This window comes from Petaurus breviceps, unplaced genomic scaffold, assembly GCF_028583685.1.
Source record: "Petaurus breviceps papuanus isolate PSGF00001 unplaced genomic scaffold, PetGlider_PUasm1.0 90865, whole genome shotgun sequence".
Taxonomy (NCBI): domain Eukaryota; kingdom Metazoa; phylum Chordata; class Mammalia; order Diprotodontia; family Petauridae; genus Petaurus; species Petaurus breviceps.
The window spans coordinates 7,930,737-7,951,732 of NW_027187367.1; the positions used below are offsets into that span (position 1 = coordinate 7,930,737).

Consider the following 20,996-nt stretch of genomic DNA (forward strand, 5'->3'; position numbering starts at 1 on the left):
AGGAAAGGAAAGGAAAGGAAAGGAAAGGAAAGGAAAGGAAAGGAAAGGAAAGGAAAGGAAAGGAAAGGAAAGGAAAGGAAAGGAAAAGATGGAGGATATAAGGAGAAGACATGGATGAAATGAGGGGAAGTGAGATGGAAAAATAAAGGCACAAAAGGAAGAAAAGAAGGGAAAGACAAAAAAGGCTGGGGGGGACATGAAAGGAGCAGGAAGGAAGAAAGGGGAGAGAATGAAGAGATGAATTAGGACAAAGGAGACTAGGAGAGAAAGATAAGAAATTAGGAGGTTGAAACCAAGGCTAAGAAAGAAGGGAAAGGATGAGAGGCAAAGACATACATAGATGCAAACAGAAAATAACCTTTAAAAAAAAGGAAGACAGAAAGAATAAGGGAAAACTTGGAGTAAATAAGAAAGTGAAGTTAATAGAAAAGCAGGATAGAGAAGCTAAGATATGGCTCCTTGAAGCTAAGGAAGGAGATCTGTCCTCTTTTCTCCGGGCCCCCAGCTGCCCATGCCCACCCTACATTAGGGTTTCCCCCAGTTCCTCCCTGAGGGCCACAACCACCTGACTCACCTTATCAGCTGACTGAGAGGTCCCAAAGAAGATAGGGATAAAGGCAAGCCAGACAATGCATGTGGTGTACATGGTGAAGCCGATGGGCTTGGCCTCGTTGAAGGTTTCAGGCACACCGCGGGTCTTGATGGCATAGACAGTGCAGGTGACCATGAGAAGCATGCTATAGCCCAGCAGGCAGATGAGAGACAGATCTGAGATGTCACACTTGAGGACCCCCCGGGCGAATCGAGGGTCCAGTGTCCGTTGGTCCTGGAAGTCAACCACTGAATGGGAAGGGTCCACCACGAACCAGACACAGATGCCCAGCAGCTGTAGAGAAATGAGGCTGAAGGTGATGGCCAGCTGTGAGGCAGGGCTGATGAAGCGAGGAGCACTCACTGACCGCTTGCCCTGCTCAAAGATACGGTAGATGCGGTTGGTCTTGGTGAGCAGCGCCGCATAGCTGATGCTCATTCCCAGGCCCAGGAAGACCCGACGCAATGAGCAGGTCCCTAGGTCTGGCTCGGCGATCATGAGGAAGGTAGTAGCGTAGCAAAGAAAGATGCCAGCCAGCAGCACATAGCTCAGCTCACGGCCTGAGGCCTTGACGATGGGCGTATCGTTGTAGCGCACAAAGGTTACCACCACAAAGAGTGTGGCCGCAATGCCCACCACAGCCAAGAAGAGGGGAAGCACAGCCCAGGGGGAGCCCCACTCCAGCTTGATGATGGGGATGGGCTGACATCCCGTGCGGTTCTCTGTGGGGCGCATGTTATAGGGGCAGGTCTTGCAGGTGTAGCGGTCTTGTTGATACTGGTAGCCTGTGCATGGTTCGCAGTGCCAACAGCAGGGGATGCCCTTCACTGTCTTCTTCCGTTCACCTGGCTGGCAGGGTAGGCTGCAGATAGAGCTGGGGAGCTGCTGCCCCCCACCTGGCCAATGAATGCGCTCCATCTGACAACAACAGGGATCAGAGAACCAAAGAATCTTAGAACACAGAATTTTACAACCAGAAGGAATCTAAGAGATCATCTACTCCAACTCCATGATTCTTACAGAGAGGAAAAACTAAAATCTAGAGAATGGAAAGGACTTATCCACTAGAACTAGTACCCAGATCTCCTAAGTCCTAGATCAATGTTACCACTCTATCAAAGCAGAGTAAGGAAAATAACAGATATGTAAAGCAAAAATAAGCAACAGTTGAAGTCTAGTTAGGAAGGCATTGATTTGTACTTAGGTGTTTGTATTTCTTTAAACCTTGCTTTAAACTATAGCAGCTTGGCACATTAGATAGAGAATCATCCAGGAAGACCTGCATTCAACTCCTGTCTGTAGTACATACTAACTGTGACCCTGGACAAATCATTCAACTTCTCAGTGCACCCAGACTTTTCTCTAAGACCTTAAGTTGTGAAGCAGGTACCAATTTGTACTGGCAAAAGAAGTTTCATCATCAGGAGTTTCCACCATCAATAAACTCACAAGTGCAATCTAAACATTTTAAATAAATTTTTTCTAAGCCAATGGAACTCAAAGTTTTGTGAATCTGAAGTTATATTTGTATTCATTCTTACCCTTACAAGTCATATGACTCCTGTTATCTTTATAGAGTTAGCTGGCCTTAGAGACAGGAAGACCTGGGTTCAGGCCCTGTCTCTGATGCATACTGTCTATGTGACTTCAGGTAAGTCACCTAACTAATCTCTTGGTACTCCAGGTAATGTTGTAAGGCTGAATCTATGAACTACAACCAGCAGGGGGAGAATCTGAGTACTAGAGAAAGGAAATGACTTCTTAAAAGTTATACCAGTGGAAACAGAACTAGGATTTGAACCCAGGACCTTTGGATCCTAAGGCAGGACTCTTTTCACTATATCATGGCTTTTTCTAAAGTTCCCTACTAAAGGTAGTAATCTAAAGGCAATTAGGTGGTTTAGCGGCTAGAGCACCAGGCCTAGAGTCAGGAAGACCTGAGTTAAATCCAGCCTCAGATACTTACTGGCTGTGTGACCCTGGGTAAGTCACATAACCTTTGTTTGCTTCAGTTTCCTCATCTGTAAAGTGGGGATAGTAATATCACTTACTCACTTCCCAGAGTTTTTGTAAGGATCAAATGAGACAATAATTGTAAATCTCTTAGCACAGTGCCTGACATATGGTAGGCACTATAAAAATAATCGCTATTATTATCATAATAAATTATTATATATAGAACTTGAAGGCTTTAAGCTCCAAGGATAGAGAATTAGGTATCTAAGTAATGTATTTCTTTCTCACAAATAGTCATCAGAAATTGTCAGCTGTTCTATATTTGTATTTTCACTCTTTAAATGTAATTTTAGGGGGAAAACATGATTAATTAGACCTTGCACTATATGCCTGCTCTCTCTCAGTTATCCACACCTGGAAACGTCATGGAGTTATACAAGATACGACTATCACAACGTGGTGATAGCTACCTGAATTCCAGTGAGTGTGCCTAGGAAATAGCTTCTTTGGGGCTGATCTTGCAAATCCATATCTTTAAAAGGATGGAGAACATGACAGTAACAATTGCAGCACCAACAGTCCTGGAATCATGGACATGCAGTGGGGCATCTGGTCGACCCTGCCTCCAGCCTTCAGGCAAGGCAGTCATTATTATCCCCAGTTTATATGATATCTTACAGATGAAGCAACTGAAGCCCAAGAATATGAAATAACGTCCCCAAGATCGTGTAATCACCAGGAAGGTTGGAACTAAAACCCAGATCTCCTGGCTCCTAATTGAATATTGAAACATTTTGCCTTCTCCAGGAAGAGAAAATATGGGGGAGTCCCTGGAGAAGCCAAGGACATAGGATTGGCCAAGGGAGAGGGAAGAGAACAGTGGATGATAGCAACCAAGTGTGGGAAGGGACTTTACCATGCTACTAGTCATACCACAACCTGGCCCTTCCTAGCTTTCCAATAGAGCGCCCTCTCCCAGTTCAGTTGATATACGCCCACTCCCTCCAGGCCCAACCAAATGTCCTTTCTTTTGAGAATGGCTCATCTTGAGATGAGAATCAGGTCTATGGATACTTAGGTGAAAGAGGAGTTCCTTTTCCCAAGGAATTCAAAACATCTGGCAGATTCCCTCTTGAATTTTGCTTCCTAGTCCCCATTTCTTAGAGAAAGGAAACCCAGTGAGTTGAAATGATCTGTCTGGGCTTTGTAATGAGTCATAAGGAAAGTGGGGAATAAAACCCAGGAATCCCAACTCTGAATCCTTGGCCCTGTCACCAGTTATCCCATCATTTCTTCATCTCTTTCTGTTGCCATTAGCTGGGTGACCTCATCCCGGATCCTCTTCCCTATCATAGCTCTGGGAAAGGGAGGACCTGCTGTGATTCCCAAGACTGCAAAGACCCCTGCTCTCCACCATCCCCACCACGCTTCTTGATATCTGAAATTCTAAAACTTAACTTCAATTGACCGTAAGAATTTCATTTATTTGGCTTTCGACTTCATCCCCTTTAAAACACACATCTTCCTGGAATGGGAGAGGGCACACACTGAGCAGCTATCAGTCATTTAAACCTCAGTGTAAATGAATTTATCAGATTCTTTCCTGGGAAAAGAAGGCTTTAGTGGAGAGTAGAGAGATCATAGCATCACAGATTCAGGGGACCTGGCCAAGGTCACAGGTACTGACTCTAAAGTTAGTTTGCTTTCCTCTGTATATTACATCTCTACCTAGGTAATAATAACAATAAATACCTAGCATTTGTATAGTGCTTTAAATTTTACCAAGCACTTTACAAATATTATCTCATCTTAGCTTCCCAATGACCTCAGGACATAAGTACTATTATTATCTCCATTTTATTGCTGAGGAAACTGAGGCAGACATAAGTTAAGTGACTTGCACAGGGTCACCCAGCCAGGCTAGATTTAAACTCAGATCATCCTGACTCAAGGTTCCATCCAAGTTGGATGTCCCACAGTGAGCTCAAGTTCAACGTGCTCAAAACAAAAGTCATTGTCTTCCCTCCAAAACCTACCCTCCTTCTTAATTTCCATCAAGGGCACCATCATCCTTCAAGGCACACAGATTCACAGTCTAGAAGTCTAGAAGTGCCTCTTCATTATTACACTCTCCTCCTATCCAACCAGTTGACAAGTCCTGTTAATTCTCCTTCAGCCCCTCTTCCAACTATCCCCTTCTCTCTTCTCCCAACTCTACCAACCTAATTCAAGTTATCATCTCTTATCATCTTATCATCTCTTAGCTGAACTCCTGGGACAAACACCAACTAACTGGTCTCCCTTCACCCAGGCTCCCCTCTCTCCAATCCATTCTCCACACAACTGCCAAAATTTATATACATATATATGTATATATATATATATATATATATATATATATACACACATGAAGAAAGAGAGAGAGAGCGTGCACATAGGTCTGACTCATTGATTCCAGGATAAAATACAAGTTGCCTATTTGGGACTCCAACTTATCTTTCCAGGCTCATTAATTACAACATTACTTGAATCCCATGTCTATCCAAATTAGCCTATTTGGTTTTTTTCCCCATGAGGAGAATACAGCTGATAGGATAGAGAGGTGGGAAAGATCAGGCAGAATTATGAAGGTGGGATTCTTAAAAAAAAAATGTTTGCTGCCTTCACAATTTTGCCAAGAGCTGGCCCTGTGGGTGAGATAAAGCAAAGCAAGGGCTCAGGGCTGGGAAGGCTGCCACAGAGCTATGTCTAAGAAGGGAACATCCCTGAGCCTGTTGAAGCCTGATGAGGTATAGGGAATGGTGGGCACAGGACCTAAGGTGATTTCCCCACCTCTAATCTTTTAGTTTCTGCCACAACCGACCACCTTTAATGATCAACACTTGAATGTACTCAGTGACAAAAAGGGGTCAGAGATAAGTGACAGGTTCCCACTCACCCCATTCTCAATCAGAGGAGGGGGAGGAAAAGAAGGAAATCAGTTTAAAGGGACTGACACCCCACCCCACCCCCTTCCCAGGGCAGACAGAGCAGGTTGAAGAAATTATTAACACTCTCCCTTTGTAAATGGCTCATCAAAGCATGTACTATTTAGGCCTGGGTGAGGATTAAAGGAGATCATGTATGTTAAAAGACTTTGCAAACCTAAAAGTACTATATCGAGTGTCCCTAAAAGTGTTATAGCAGATTTAAGCTTAAATCTGTACTAAGACTTTTGGAGACACCCTGTATAAATGTCAGCAACTATTATTATCGTCATCGGTTACTTATTCCCTCACTTCTCTGGTAAAGTTTTGAGTAGCTGGGTTTGTTTGATTTTTAACTCCATGCCATGTTTCAGCTGGATTCAGTGAAAGAGGGCCCTTCCTTCTCTGCAGACCAGGAAGAGGAGAGTCTGAGGAGGAGGGAGAGAGCATTGTAAAGGAACTGGTAATAGCTAAAACAAGCAGAATATTTCTCTAGCACATCATGGCTAGATTATCTCATAGCACAACATTAGTCTCTAAGACAGAGACTTTAGCTAGGAGGCACAGTGTATAGAGCGCCTAGGCCTGGAGTCAGGAAAACTCATCTTCCTGAGTTCAAATCTGGCCTCAGATCCATATTAGCTGTGTGACCCTGGGCAAGTCACTTCACCCTATTGCCTCAGTTTTCTCATCTGTAAAATGAGCTGGAGAAGGAAATGGCAAACCACTCCAGTGTCTCTGCCAAGAAAACCCTAAACAGGGTCAGGAAGAGTCAGACATGACTGAAATGACTGAACAACAATCTACCCCAATTTTACAAAAAAGGAGATGGAGACCTAGAAATGGGAAGTGACTTGCCCAGAGTTATACAAGCTGATGGCAGAGCCGGAACCAAAGCTCAGGGAGGGACTGGAAGCAGCTTCCCCCGCAGATCTAGGGCTGTGTCTGTTGTGGAACGTTTTTAAAAGGGTCTGGGATTCAGCTATGGAAGCCGTCCTTTTTCTCCTGGGGCAGCCCTTTACATAGATGGGATAGGGGTTCATGTCCAAAAGAGCGAAGGAGCCAGGACCCAGCCCATTGTTCCTCCACAGCCACCCTAGGATACCCATCCTCACCACCCACCAGGGCCCTCCCATATCTCTTACTTTGAGGTGGAGGTGATCTGTCCAGGAGCCAATGACTCTGTATTCAGGGGTCGAATTCCGGATCTGATACTGATAGATGTCGTAGCGGCCAGGGGCATCTCCATTCTCGTTGAAAGTGACTGGGGTCCCAGCAATGCCTGGGGAAGTGGGAGGGTAGAGTTGGAGGCTGGGCCAATGGTGCACAGGGAAGGAGTAGTAGGTAAGTCCAGGCTTACATTCTGGGTTGGGAGGGGTATGGAGAGTACTGGTTCATGCTTCTTGAATTCCTTGGGCTTTAGAGTCATAGATCTAAACCTGAAAAGAAACCTTAGAGGCCATCAGTCCAACCCTCATTTTAAAGATGAGGAAACTGAGGCTTGCAGAAGGGATCTGCTCAAGGGTACACAGGGAGTAAGTGGCAAAGATAGGATTTGAACTCAGGTCTCTGAACTTCAAATCTATCGTTGAAGCACTGCCCCACAGTATTTCTCAAGGAACAGACCACAGAGAATCCCCCCACCCACTGGAAGGTCCTAATCTGGAAGCCTCTCCAGACTCTAGGGCATTGCTGGGAATCTCCTCACTATCTTGAAAACAAGAGAACATTTGGAAAAAGCTCCTCATCAAGGCTTAATGGCATCCTCTTCCCACCCCCTCCCCATGAGCCCAGTTCACCACAGCATGCACCTGGTCTAGAAGGAAGGGTTGAATGGCTGTCTCTAGGCTGCTCCAACCTTGTCTCACAGTTTATTGCATTTGATGGGCACCTGGAGTGATTGGCTTTGACACCTCTTGACATTCAATTGTGTGTGAGTCTGGGGTGGGGGGGAGGAACAGAGGAGCTCAAGGAAGAAGGAAGGGGGGCTGGAGAGTGACAGATGTGCAGATCTCACAGTCTCAGCCTCGCTCAGTGGGCAGGTTCTGAGGATCCCCAGGGCTCACTTGGCCACTTCCTCAGGATGGGTAAGAGTGCTTGCCCTCTGAACCTGTGGGCCCACCTCATCCTATCCAGCCCCAACCTCAGCCCAGACAGCTCAGCCTCACCTGAGAAATTGACGTTTCGAATGTACTTCAGCAGCTCCACCCCATCCACGGGGTCCATGCGGGGGCAGAGCCCCACCCTGCCAGGGCACAGGTCCCGGTGCATGGCGTGCAGAGCATGGCCCATGGCATAGACGGCATCGATCACAAACTGCACCTTCCCTTCCTGCTCATAGGATGAGTCTTGCCCAATGCGCTCTCGATCTGAAATACAGTTACCCAGGGGACCCCAGCTGAGACCTCCGGGAGTCCCCAGGCCCCACTTCCCTAATCCCCACTGATCCTATTCTTAGAGGATTAAAACAGAGTCAGGGGTGGAGGAAACTGCAGCCTCATGTGGCCCTTTAGGTCCTTGGGTGTGACCTTTTGACCAAATCCAAACTTCAAAGAACACCTCCTTTGATTAAGGGGATTTGTTCTTCGAAGTTTGGATTTGGTCAAAGGGCCACACTTGAGGACCTACAGGGCCACATGAGGTCTGGATGCTGCAGGTTCCCCACCCCTGGCTAGTTCAACCCACTCTTTAAAAAAAAAAAAAAAAAGGAAATTGAGTCCCAGAGAGGCAGAAATGGCTTGCTCAATTGTTTCCCATCTGGAAGTTAACTATGGAGCTGGGATAAGAACCCCAGGCCCCCTGGCTCCCAATTGAGGGTCCTCCTCCACCTCCCACTGGTGCTACCCAGAGAAGCAAGGAACAGAGCTGGTCCCCTGAATGCTGGCTTCCAACTTTCTGGCTCTTTGAATTTTGGGGAAACAGAAACGAGTTGCACAGTCATACAATGAACTCATGGTATAGCCCAGGGAAAGTGCCATATTCTACCAGCTCCCATTGAAGAAAGACTGTTCTCAATTAAAACGTTTTTCAAGCTTTATTCTATTTAGCCCACGCCATGCCTTCTTGCTGTACCTCACACATGACATTATGCTCCTTATCCCCTGCCTGGATTTCACTCTTTCCTTATTTCTACTTCAGAGGATCCCTAGTTTCCTTCAATGCTCTGCTCAAACACCATCTCCTAAAAGGATGTCTTTCCTTTTTCTCCACTTGGGCTGCTAGAGAATTTACTTTATATTTACTTAGAGAAGGCAGGATGGTGTAGTGGTTAGCAGGTTGGACTTGGCATCAAGAAGACTTGAATTTTAGCACTGCCTTAGATACTTACTAGATGTATGACCCTGGGTAAGACATTTAAAACTTCTCACTTTCCAACTTGGTACTGTCCTGATGGGTGCGTGGCTTACCTAGCCCACTATTTTATTCAGGCTCCAGCCATGTTTAATTTTTTACCCTATATATGTGACCACCTTTTCTCCAATCACCTTGTCTCCAGGAATGTGCTCTCAAATCCTCCTTACTCCCTTTTCCATGATTTATCAACTCTGACATTGCTTCTGGTAAGGGTATGTCAGTCTACTCTCTTGTGGTTCAAGCTCACCATTCCTACAATTTTCTGGACCAAAATATGCCAGAACAGCTACCATTTCCCTTTAGTGTATTATCTCCCTTTTTTACTAGAATGTAAGTTTCTTGAGGACAGGAACTGTTTTTGCTTTTATATTTGTGTATCCCCAGTTGTAAGCACAGTGCTTGGTTTATGATAAACACTCAATAAATGCTTTTTCATTCATTCAGTTTCCACTATCTGTAAAATGGGGATAACAAGAGTGCCTATCTTAGGGAATTGTTGTGAGGATCAAGCAAGAAAATACATGTAAAGTACTTTGCCAATCTTGAAGTACTATATAAATGTTTGCTATTATTATTTTTGAATATATTTTCTGTAGCAACTCTTCCAGGATCACTCACCCAACTTGAACTTGAATTCACAAGGTGGGGCTGGGACCCCAAAGAACAGACTGCTACATCAAGTTCTAAGGGTAATCCTGTGAGTCACATTACTCCTAACACATAGCTCATAAGCTCCCATCTGCGTGCTTTCTATTAACAATCAGCCAGTAGATTCAATTAAGTGCTCACATTAGGTATTTAATAAAATGAAATAGAAAGAAAATAATAAAGCATTTCCCCCTAGAAACCGGAGTCACCCTTTCCCACAAAGACACACAGAGTCTTAGAGAAAAGAGAGAGCATGAAATTCAGCATGGAAGAAATACATGTGGTCAAGGCAACTCACATCTCTTAAGAGCAGGGCTTCAATGCCCTCTCTCACTTAGGAGAGTCCTCAAGAAGTCATGGTGGTACAGAGATCAGTGGGCTTCCCTCCTAGGCTGGGTTGGCTGCTTATAGAGCATAGGGCCTCAAGTGGACCAGAAGCTCAACCAGGCTTGCTCATTACAGAGCACAGAGCTTGAGCTGGATAGTTCAGGAAACCAGACTGGGTCAGGGAAGTTGCTTGATCTCTCTGGGTTCTTCACAGGACAGGGCATATTTACTGAACCCCCTGGGCTCACTCTTCTATGGGCAGCTACATTCTCTCCCACTTTTAGCTCCTGACTAAGCTGGATATTACTGAGCTCTTTTCAGCTGTCTCAACAAGGGCAATGGCTCACACCCTAGGACCAGCAGGCAGCTCTCCTCTTTGATTCCCTGAGGGCCTCAGCTCTTCTATGCAAGTGGCACCTGTATCAGCAATGCCATATTCACAATGCCTATGGAGATTACAGATATGCTGATATAATTATCCATCACAAAATACATCATGCTTGCCATATAGGGGGATAAACCAGAAAATGTATTAAGATACCAAAAGACTGAGTCCCAAAACCAGAAAGTGAAAGCCATCAGAGTAGTTATGACATTGGCACAGGTAGATAAAGTAGAAAGCACCCACATTTTCAAGCCTTTGAAACAGAATAGGCTACCTCAGGCAAAGGTCCTCCTCTCCCCACTCACAGCAACCACCCAGCGTCCGGGAAGCACGCTCCCAGCAGCTCTGGCCCCTGGCAGTCCTCAGCAGGAGTCCTTAGCAGAAATTCTGGCTAACTCAAAAAGGGCTTCGCGCCGCCACTGCCTCTGCTGCTGCCACCGCCGCCACCACTGCCAGCCACCGCAGGAACTCTAGTTTGGCTTCCGCTTCCTCTTGCTCCGCCCCTTCCTGCTACGTCAGCAAGTCCAACGGGGTGTGGAAGATCTTTAAATCCCATAACCCTTACAGCACCCTCTCCCATTTGGAGAACAATTCCTTCAGTAAGGAAACCTATCCTTACTTATGGTGACCAACCAGTGAAATTTCCCAGATTCCTTTGGGGGTCATATGCAGATAAGTATTGAGGGGACTTTAGTATGAAGGCAGTCTGTGACCCATAGCAAGTTCATTGTCTTTTCTGGCCTTTTCAGAAGCAGTTGAGCTCTCCGAGCCTTGGACCCCTCCCAAAGGTTGGAACGCTTCTATCCCATATCTGGAAGGAAGGACTTCCCTTTTCCATTTCATTCTATCTTTGTTCATTCTGACTGTCAGTTTTGCTGCTAACAGGAGCACATCCCTATGTTGTCTCCTACTGCTCCACAGAATGTAAGCTCCTTGAGGGCAAGGGTTATTTAAATTTTGTCTTTGTAACCCCAGTGCCACACTCAAAGCCTGACTCACTGTAGGCCTGTAAGTTTGTCGATCAATTGAATGCAATCAGAGATATCAATCAATTAATAAACATTTATCAAGTACCTACTACATGCCAGGTACTGTGCTTTCAAATAGTGCTTTGGAAAGAGTCCTGGGCTGGAAGTCAGGAGACCTGGGTTCAAGTCCTGGTTTTGTTACTAATTCACTGTGTAATCTTAGACAAGTCACTTTCTCCTTCTAGGTCTCAGTTTCCTCATCTGCCAAATGACATGATTAGACTAGACAGTCCCTAATATCCTGTTTGGCTCTAAAGGTCTGTGTCTCTTTTCTATGTGTCCATAAGAAGACAGTGAATAGGGTCTCTTTGCTCAAATATTCTTCCAGCCTCCTGCCCCCAAAATCCTTCCGTCCCTACCCTTTTTACCATAGCTGTTCTCCCCTTCACTACACTTATATGCTCCCCTCCTGCCAGGCCTGGCAGAGGGACTGGCTGGGCGGACACAGTAATTACTCGAGACAGCTGCCTGCCTCTCTCTGTCATAACCCCTCTTAATGGGTTCAGAAATATGTTAATCATTTAGCAAAAGACACCGATTAATGTAGCACACTGGTAATTAAGGTGGAGGCAAGGCCCCCTGTGGCAACCTCACCAGCTAGGTTGATGGGGCATAGACTCTGGGTCTCAAGAATGCAGATTAGTTTCCATGCTGAGACCCAGAGTGCCAAGGGTCTCATCCCCTGTGAGGGTCTGGAGGTTGAGCACAGACGAAGCCTAGATTCTCTAGGGATCCTAGGAAGAGGCTACTGAGAGTGGTGATAGAGATTGGCCTCCTACTTCCAAAGGCACAAACCAAAGAAGTGAAATGTGAAAACTCTGGGGATTTTTAGTGAACTGAAAACTCCCTTGGCCTTCCAGCCACCAGTCAGCAATATGATCTTTGTTGTTTGGGGTTTTCTTAGCAAAGATACTGGAGTGGTTTGCCATTCCTTCTTTAGCTCATTTTGATAATTGTTGATAATTATATTAATAACTGTTGATAATTGTTCTTTCTTGATGGATTGCAGGCTCCTTGAGGATGAGGACAGTTTCATTTTTATCTTTGTATCATTAGTGCTGAGCACTTAATGCTTACTAAATGCTTATTAACTAATAAATATTTTATAATGAGAACTTGGGGCATGGTCCCCCAGAATCCTCTATAGGACTAATGACACCTTAGATGGTCTAGGCATTTGCCAAGTTTCCATTACAATTTGAGGAACTGCCACATGGAAGAGAGAGATTAGACTTCTTCTTGGCCTCAAAGGGCAGAATAATAGAGTCAATGGTAGTTGCAGAGGATAATTTCTATTCCACATATGGAAAAACTTCCTAGCTTCAATTTGTCTAAAAGTGAACAGACTGCCTTGGGAAAAAAAGGCAGTGAGTCTCCTGGGGCAGAAAATGAAGCTGAGAAATGTTAAATGACTTGTCTAGGGTCATACAACTAGTAAGACCCCTTGAAGATCTTCAAGAGGAGGTTGAACATATATTTGTTATTGCAAAAGGGCTTCCTCGGTTAGGCAGTAAGTTAGCCTAGAGGGCCTCTGAAGTCACTTCTGACTTGGAGATTCTATAATTCTAATTCAGAGATCTGAGATTCCTACCTATTCAAATCAGACAATTTTACTAGAATTGACTCAGGTTCCATCTCCTCATCCCAACTCCAAGCCAGCCTCCAGCTCTATGATCCTATGTTTCCTGTTCTTCTGAAGAACAGCATTTCTGGAATTCACAGAGCACTACTTAATCCTGTGGCGAAACTTAATATTTAATCATTTCAACAAATAATTATCAATGGGGTTACGAAGAATCAGACACCACTAAAATGACTGAAATTATATTTATTTAATAAATTGAAGAAGCCTCTTTTCCCATAACAAGTTGCTCACATTTCTGGTTTAGTCTTCTGACTCTAAATCCATGGGTTTTTTTTTTCCATTTTTCCTTCCTAGCACTCTATGTTCTCAATATACTTATTTTCCAATTTATTTTATATTTATATATGTATATGTATAAAGCAGGGACCATATCTTATGTACTTATACAGTAAGTGGCTTATGCAGAACCTAAAAAGAGTCTTGTACATATAAAGGATATTTTATAAATGTTTGTTAAATTAATGCATCAAACCCAGAACCCAATGCTGTAACATTGGTCATTGGTTTGCAAATTATTCATCTTCATTTAAAAAAGTAATTATCACATTCCGCCCATGGGCCCCACACCATACTGGGCATTATGGATATAAAGAGATGGTGTCTGCCATGTTCTGAAGTATACCCTCTCACAGAGTGGGGAGACCATGTGTATATAAATATCTAAGGTGAGAGGTTAGGTGGCACAGTGAATAGAGCACCAGCCCTGGAGTCAGGAGAGCCTGAGTTCAAATCCAGCCTTAGACTCTTAACATTTACTAGCCATGTGACCTTGGGCAAGTCACTTAACCCCAACTGTCCTGCCTTCCCCCCTCCAAAAAGACCCAAAAAATGCAAAATATAAATATCTAAGGGAGAGAGAGAAGCAAGGAATGAATTGTGAGAGATGAGAAAAGAGAGAGAGACCCCTTTCATCCCAGAGAACCAGGGAAAGCTTTATGGAAGAACTGGCACTTGACCACCAACTATTCCCCAACTAAGGAAATTTCCCAATGGTGCAACATTTGTTGTTATTGTTGTTCAGTCGTTTCAGTAACGTCTGACTCTTTGTGACTCCACTTGGGGTTCTCTTGGCAGAGACGATGGAGTGGTTTGCCATTGCCTTCTCCAGTGCATTTTACAGATGAGGAAGCTGAGGCAAGCAGAGTTCAGTGACTTGCCCAGGGTCACACAAGTGGCTGAGGCTAAATTTGAACTCAGGTCTTCCTGACTTCAGGCCCAGCATTCTATCCACTGCACCACCTACTGCTTTTTCACAGCATTCGCCATACAATAACATGCCCCCATATATCTCCCACTAAAGAGTAAGAAATGGACTGTTTCTTCACAGACCCCAACTATTTAAAAAACCCTGGTACCAATAATCCAAACAGCCATTATGAAGATAGCCACTTGTTCTGTTCTTTCAGTCGTGTCCAACACTTTGTAACGTCATTTGTACTTTTCTTGACAAGAATACTGAGGTGGTTTGCCATTTCCTTCTCCAGCTCATTTTACAGATGAGGAAACTGAGGCAAACAAGGTTAAGTGACTTGCCCAGGGTCACACAGCTACTAAGTGTAAGTATAGTAAGTATAAGTAGCTGGATTTGAACTGGGGTCTTCCTGACTCCAGGTCTGGTACTCTATCCATTACACCACTTAGTTTCCAGGAGATTGCCACAGAGAACCATAAAAAAAATTAAAATTTTTAAAAAACCAAATTAAAAATAAATTTCCTAAGAGTATGGGTTATTTTCATGTCTTTGTATCTCAAGTGCCTTGCACCACTTGCACTTAATAAATTGTATGTATTAATAAATGCTTATTGAATTAATAGGATCATAAATTGGAAGCTAGAAAGGACCTCAGCGGCCATTTAAACCAATCCTTTCATTTTGCAGATTGGGCCCAATGAGGTGAAACCTCTTACTGCTACACAGCTAATAAGCAGTAGAGGCAGTTTTTGAACCAAGGTCTTCCTGATTTGAAGGACTCTTGTCACTTGAATTGAAGTGAATGATTGAAGGGTGGACAATGGTCCCTCTAATAAGACTCTCAGGAAATAGCCTAGAGGAAAATAAATACTTAAGGAGCTATGGGTACCAATGTAATTACATAAAAATCTACCTGGGAAAGCCACTTCCTTTCCCATGTCCTCAGTTTCCTCCTCTGTAAAATGAGGGGATTGAACTTGATGACCACTAAGGTCCCTTCCAGCTCTGACAAGTTTTCTTCCATGATTGTCCTGTGTCTTCATAGGGGTAGGTAGGGAAAATATCCATTTCCCCCAGAGCCTCAGGGGAGGAGGCATATTCAATGTATTTCAGTAATACATTCCACTGTTTGCCACCATACATCATGATAGAATGCATAAAGCACTGGGCTTGGGCCCAGGGGACCTGGGTTTTAATCCCTGCTCTAGTATGTAATAGCTATGTGTACCTAGGCCAGTCATTTCATGTCTAAACCTCTTGTTTCTTCTACAAAATGGGTATTTTCATGTTTGCCTACTTCACAGAATAGCAGTGAAGAAAATGCTTTGAAATCTTAAAGTATTTCGTATGTGAGTATTGGTACTGATATTATGTCTAACCCACATTCAACCTGCTGCATCCACATCAGACCCAAAGTGCATAACCCAGCCCAGAAGACGAGGCTTGGGAATTCCCTTCACTCTGCCAAACCTCCTGGGAAGGAGATATTTCAGAATCCCCCGCAATGTCTTATCTCTGTTTGCATGCTTCAGGCAGCCTGCCAGAGGCATCCAGGCAGGCACAACCTACTGTGAATCTGATCTGGCCTTGGGGACAGAAACCACAAAGACGCCAAGCACTGCTAGAAACCCAGTGGAGACTGTACTGGTTTTAAAATCAGAAGACCTGAGTTCGAACTACAATGCTGCTATTTACCATCAGCATGACCATTACAGTAAGTCATGATCTTCTCAGTCTCTACTTCCTCCTATGAAAAATGATGATGTTGGACTAGACAAAAGGGTTCTTAACCTAGAGACCATGAACTTGTTTTTTAAAAAAATTATTCTGATAAGGGCGGCTAGGTGGCACAGTGAATAGAGCACTGGTCCTGGAGTCAGGAAGACCTGAGTTCAAATTCAGCCTCAGACCTTTAACATTTACTAGCTGTGTGACCTTGGGCAAGTCACTTAAGCCCAAATGCCCTGCCTTCCCCCTCCAAAAAGCAAAAAACAAAACAAAACAAAAATATTCTGATAGCTGTATTCCAATATGATTGGTTTCGTTTGTATTGCATGCATTTAAAAACATTCTGGGAAGGGATCCATAGGTTTCATTAGGCTGCCAAAAGGTTTGTTTTGGGGTTGCTTTGGGGTAGTTTTTGGAGAGAAGAAGGCAAGGCAATTGGGGTTAAGTGACTTGCCCAAGGTCACACAGCTAGTAAGTGTCAAGTGTCTGAGGCTGAATTTGAGCTAAGGTCCTCCTGACTCCAGGGTCAGTATTCTATGCACTGTACCATCTAGTTGCTTCCTGTGGCACAAAAACTTTAATAACCCCTACTCTATACCCTTTATCTCAATTTCCCTCTTCTCTGCTTTACCCACAAGGCAGGGAATCCTTAACTTTATTGATGTTATGGATCCCTTTGGCAGTCTGGTGTAGCCTAAGGACCCCTTCTCAGAACAATGTTTGTTGCCTACATTCATAAATTAAGGAAATGCTAAATTTCAGTTAGAGGTTAGTGACAACATATTTTTCCCATGCAAGAATCCCCTTATATCTATCAATTGACCCCTTGAGGGCCTATGGACTCTAAGTTTCCCAACCCCTGGAGAGGGGAAGAATATTCATTCATTGAAGGCAGTTAGGTGGCACAGTATATAGAATGCTAGGTTTGGAATTAAAAAAGAAAACCTGAGTTCGAAGTTGTGGGGTATGAATGTAATAGAATACTATTGTGCAATAAGAAATTATGAGCAGAAAGATTTCAGAAAAACCTGGAAAGACCTGTATGAACAGATACAAAGTGAAATGAGCAGAACCAAAAAAATACCGTACACAGTAACAGCAATATTGTGCAATGATCAACTATGAATGACTTAGCTCTTCTCACAATACAATGATCCAAGACAATTACAAATGGTTCATGACGGAAAATGCTATCTACATCCAGAGAAAGAACTAATTGACTCTGAATGCCAATCGAAGCATACTATTTTCACTTTCTTCATTTTTCTTTATGGCTCTTTTTCCTTTTGGTCTGTTTCTTCTTTCACAACTATGACTAATATGGCAATATGTTTTACATGATTGAACATATATAACCTAAATCAAATTGCTTACCATTTTAGGACTAGGGGAGGGAAAAGGGGGGGGAGAAAAATTTGGAACTCAAAATTTTGTAAAAATGAGTGCTGAAAATCAATATGAGTATCCTCTAAATTTTTGCACTCTGGAAAAAAGCCCCTCTCACCCTGCCCTAGTTACAGCTATTACACTTAATCTATATCCCTTATATATCCAGGACTGTAGTAGGGCCTGACAGAGATACAAAAATGAATGATTATAACAACTCATATTTCTACAGTTGTTTAAAGTTTACAAAGCACTTTATCCACAATAACCCTGAGAAGTAGGCAGTACAAGTATTATTATATCCATTTTATAGATGGAAAAACTGAAAATCAAAGAATTGTGAGTATCCTGATTATGGCCACACAATTAATAAACTCTGGAGTTCTAGGTCTCCTGGTTTCATGTCCAGTGTTCTTTCTACAAGGTCACACTGTACCCACATAGCTTAGAGTCATAAGGGCACAGGCCAGTGCAACAGGAGATGCCAGGACTAGAGGGGTCCTTAAGAACCAAGTAGTCCAACCTTTTCATCTTACAGGTCGGGGATCAGCAAACTACAGCTCACGGGCCAAATCTGTCTGGCTGTCTGCTTTTGTTGGCCCTCAGGCAATTGTGGTTTACTTACTCTTGTTGTAGGTTATACAGCCAGCAGAGCTGGAACTAGGATAACAGCTCTAGACTTAGAAGGAGCCTCAGAGACCCTCTGGTTTATTTTACAGAGAAGGCAACTGAGGCTCAGAGTGGTTAGGTGATTTGCCCAAGATGACACAGGTTTGGTAAGCATCAGAAACAGGATTCGAACCCAGGTACTCCAATTCCAGAAGCTCTTTCCACTGAACAACCTAAACCTTTCCTCCTAAACCTGAGTCTCTTACCCTCTCAAGGCAGAACTCTTTTCCCTTTGCCTCTTTGGCTGTACCTTTGTTCTTATTAGACTCTTATTCCCTAAGCTCAACCTGCACCACCCCCAACCCCTGCCTAGTATCTTTTAAAAAAAACTTTTTAATTTATGGAATAAAATAAGGATTTCCATAACACAGTATAATAAAAAAAAGATGATTGTACATGAAACTGAAAATCTACTATGTCCAACTTGCTATTCCTTTTAAATATACAAGTTATGTAAATTTTTTTCTTTTTTTTCTTCCTTCCCCTGCCCAAGAGATGGCCTCTGTGAGAGAGAGAGAGAGAGAGAGAGAGAACACAAATTTGAGGTCCAAAAGATAGTGAAAATGATCCTTAAGAAAGGAATGGGGGGTTGCTACAGACGTAGGGAGAGGGGCCCTTGTGAGAATCCCCACTCCAAAGAAATTTAAACTCAATTTTCTGAACAAAGGAAACTGGGAACCAAAATCAGTATCCAAACATCTTTGATGCCTTTGGACCTAGAGGCAAGAAATCAGGGTTCAAATCTCAATTTATTACTTATGTGACTTTAGTCAAATCATCTTGTTTTTCTCAGCCTCAGTTTCCACATTTGTCAAAAACAGATACAATAACACTTGTACTACTTACCCCATTGGACTTGTTGGAAGGAAACTGCTCAGTATGCATGACAATGCTATAGAAATATGAGTTAGTAATGTGTATCTCTCCAAAGGTTCAGCCAGGCCTGGTTATGAGTAGATCGAGGAAAGTAGTTGCTGGGGTGGGGTGGGGGATAGGCAGGGGCTGGGAGGGCAGCAAGTTTCCTAGAGTCACAGATCCTTAGAGCTGGGAGGAATCTTTTCCCCTCAAAGCCATCCCTCTTTTGAACTTCTTTATTTCTGTCAAGGGTACTGGGCCATCCAGTACCCTTGTCATTCAGGTTTGCAATCTCAGTGTCATCCTCATTGCTCCTCACCTCATATACAATCTGTTACAAAATCTTTCTGTTTCTATCTCCACAACATTACTTACAATCTTCTCCTTTCTCACCATTCACATTCTCACCATTCACATTCTCCCCCCCAAACCCCTACAACTACCTTAGTTTAGTCCCTACTGACCTCTTATCCAGATTATTAAAATGGCCTCCTAAATGGTTTCCCTGCTTCAAAAATTGGAAATTTAGGAGATGCCCATCAATTGGGGAATGGTTGAACAAGTCAGGGTCTATGATTGTGATGAAATACTATTGTGCTATAAGAAATGATGAGCAAGATGCTTTCAGAAAAACCTGGGAAGATTTATATGAACTGATGCAAAGTGAAGTAGGCAGAACCAGGACAACACTGTACACAGTAACAGCAATATTATAAGGATGGTCAATTGGGAAAACCTTAACTACTCTGATCAAGAAAATGATCCAAGACTATTCCAAAGGACTATGAAGAAAAATGCTATCTACCTTCAGAAAGAGAACTGATGAACTCTGAATGCAGAGTGAAAAATAATTTTTTCACTTTATTTTTCTTGTTTTGCTAATATGGAAATATGTTCATATGATTTCACATGTATAATTCATATCATATTGTTTGCTTTCTCAATGGGTGGGAGATAGGCAGGAGGGAGGGAGAGAATTCAGAACTCAAATTTTTAAAAATGGAATGTTAAAAATAATAACTAAAAAGGGTCTCCCTGCCTCAAGTCTCTCCCCACTCCAGTCCATCTTCCACTCAGTTCTCAGCTGCCAAAGTGATCCTAATAAAGTACAAGTCTAACTACATCATTCCTCTACTCAATAAATTTCAGTGACTCTCTTTTGCCTCTAGGATAAAACACATACTAGTCTGCTCAACATCTAAAATATTTCCATTCTGACCCAACCTGCCTTTCCTGCCTCATTACACATTATTCTCCATCCCAAACACTGTAGTCTAGACAAATTGTCCTTCTCACTGTTCTCCCATAATATTTAATTTCCCATCACCATGCCTTTGCACTGGCTTTCCCCCATGATTACCTCATAGAATCCCTTACTTCCTTCAAAACCTTTCCTGACTGCCCCCAGTGCTGGTGGCTAGTGCCTAGCACCCTCTCCTCCCTCACTGCCTGGTGTTTAACTTCCTTATCATGACAGTCCTGGGGCTTAGTAAGGATGGCCGTTCTTTGGGGGTAGTAGAAAGAGCATTGGTTTTGAATTCCAGAGCCCTGGATACAATTCCCACTCCTATCACTGACTCAGCAAATCATTTCTGGGTCTCTCCAGGCCTCAATTTCCCCAGTTATACAATGAAGTTGGTAGATGACTTAATATCTAAGATTCCTTCCATGTCCAAGTCCTATAATGTTATAACTAGGGACTGATAGTGGTCACTGAGTTATTCAGCCATGCCCCATCTGGTGTCAGGTAGAGAATATTAATTTTCTTCTTCACTTCTAAGTCCACTGCACGCTTTGTCCCTCAATGAGATGGACAGGCCAATCCATCTTGCTATGAGACGGGTCAAGTCAATCCATTGGAAGAGTTAGGGATGAGCACCTTGGATATAAGGGCCATAGTCTGTAACATGGCCAGTAGGCATCAATTAAGTACCTCCTTAATATGCAAGGCATGGTGGGGATGACCATCCTCGTATTACCCACCTCAAATGGTTATAGTCAGGAAAGTGGCTTACAAACCATATTGTACTATAAGCATGTATATTATAATTATTATCATCAGCACCAGCATTTCAGGGGCAACATGGCATAGTTAGAGGCAGCTAGATGGAACAGTGGCTAGAGTACTGGGCTTGGAATCAAGAAGACTCCCCTTCCTGAGTTCAAATCCAGCCTCAGACACTTACCAGAGCAAGTCACTTAACCCTGCTGGCCTCAGTTTCCTCATCTATAAAATGAGCTGGAGAAGGAAATGGCAAACCACTC

At 43.4% G+C, this 20,996-nt stretch overlaps 1 protein-coding gene across 1 annotated transcript in view; it reads right to left on the reverse strand.

Moving 5' to 3' along the window:
• Window positions 1-20,996, reverse strand: part of GRM4 (glutamate metabotropic receptor 4) — a 316,120-nt gene that overhangs the window by 51,083 nt on the left and 244,041 nt on the right. Inside the window, exons 6-8 of the mRNA XM_069073478.1 lie at window positions 7,683-7,883; window positions 6,660-6,796; window positions 575-1,510 (exon numbers count right to left, since the gene is read on the reverse strand). Of these exons, the coding sequence (XP_068929579.1) occupies window positions 575-1,510; window positions 6,660-6,796; window positions 7,683-7,883 (1,274 nt within the window). The remainder of the gene's footprint in view (window positions 1-574; window positions 1,511-6,659; window positions 6,797-7,682; window positions 7,884-20,996) is intronic.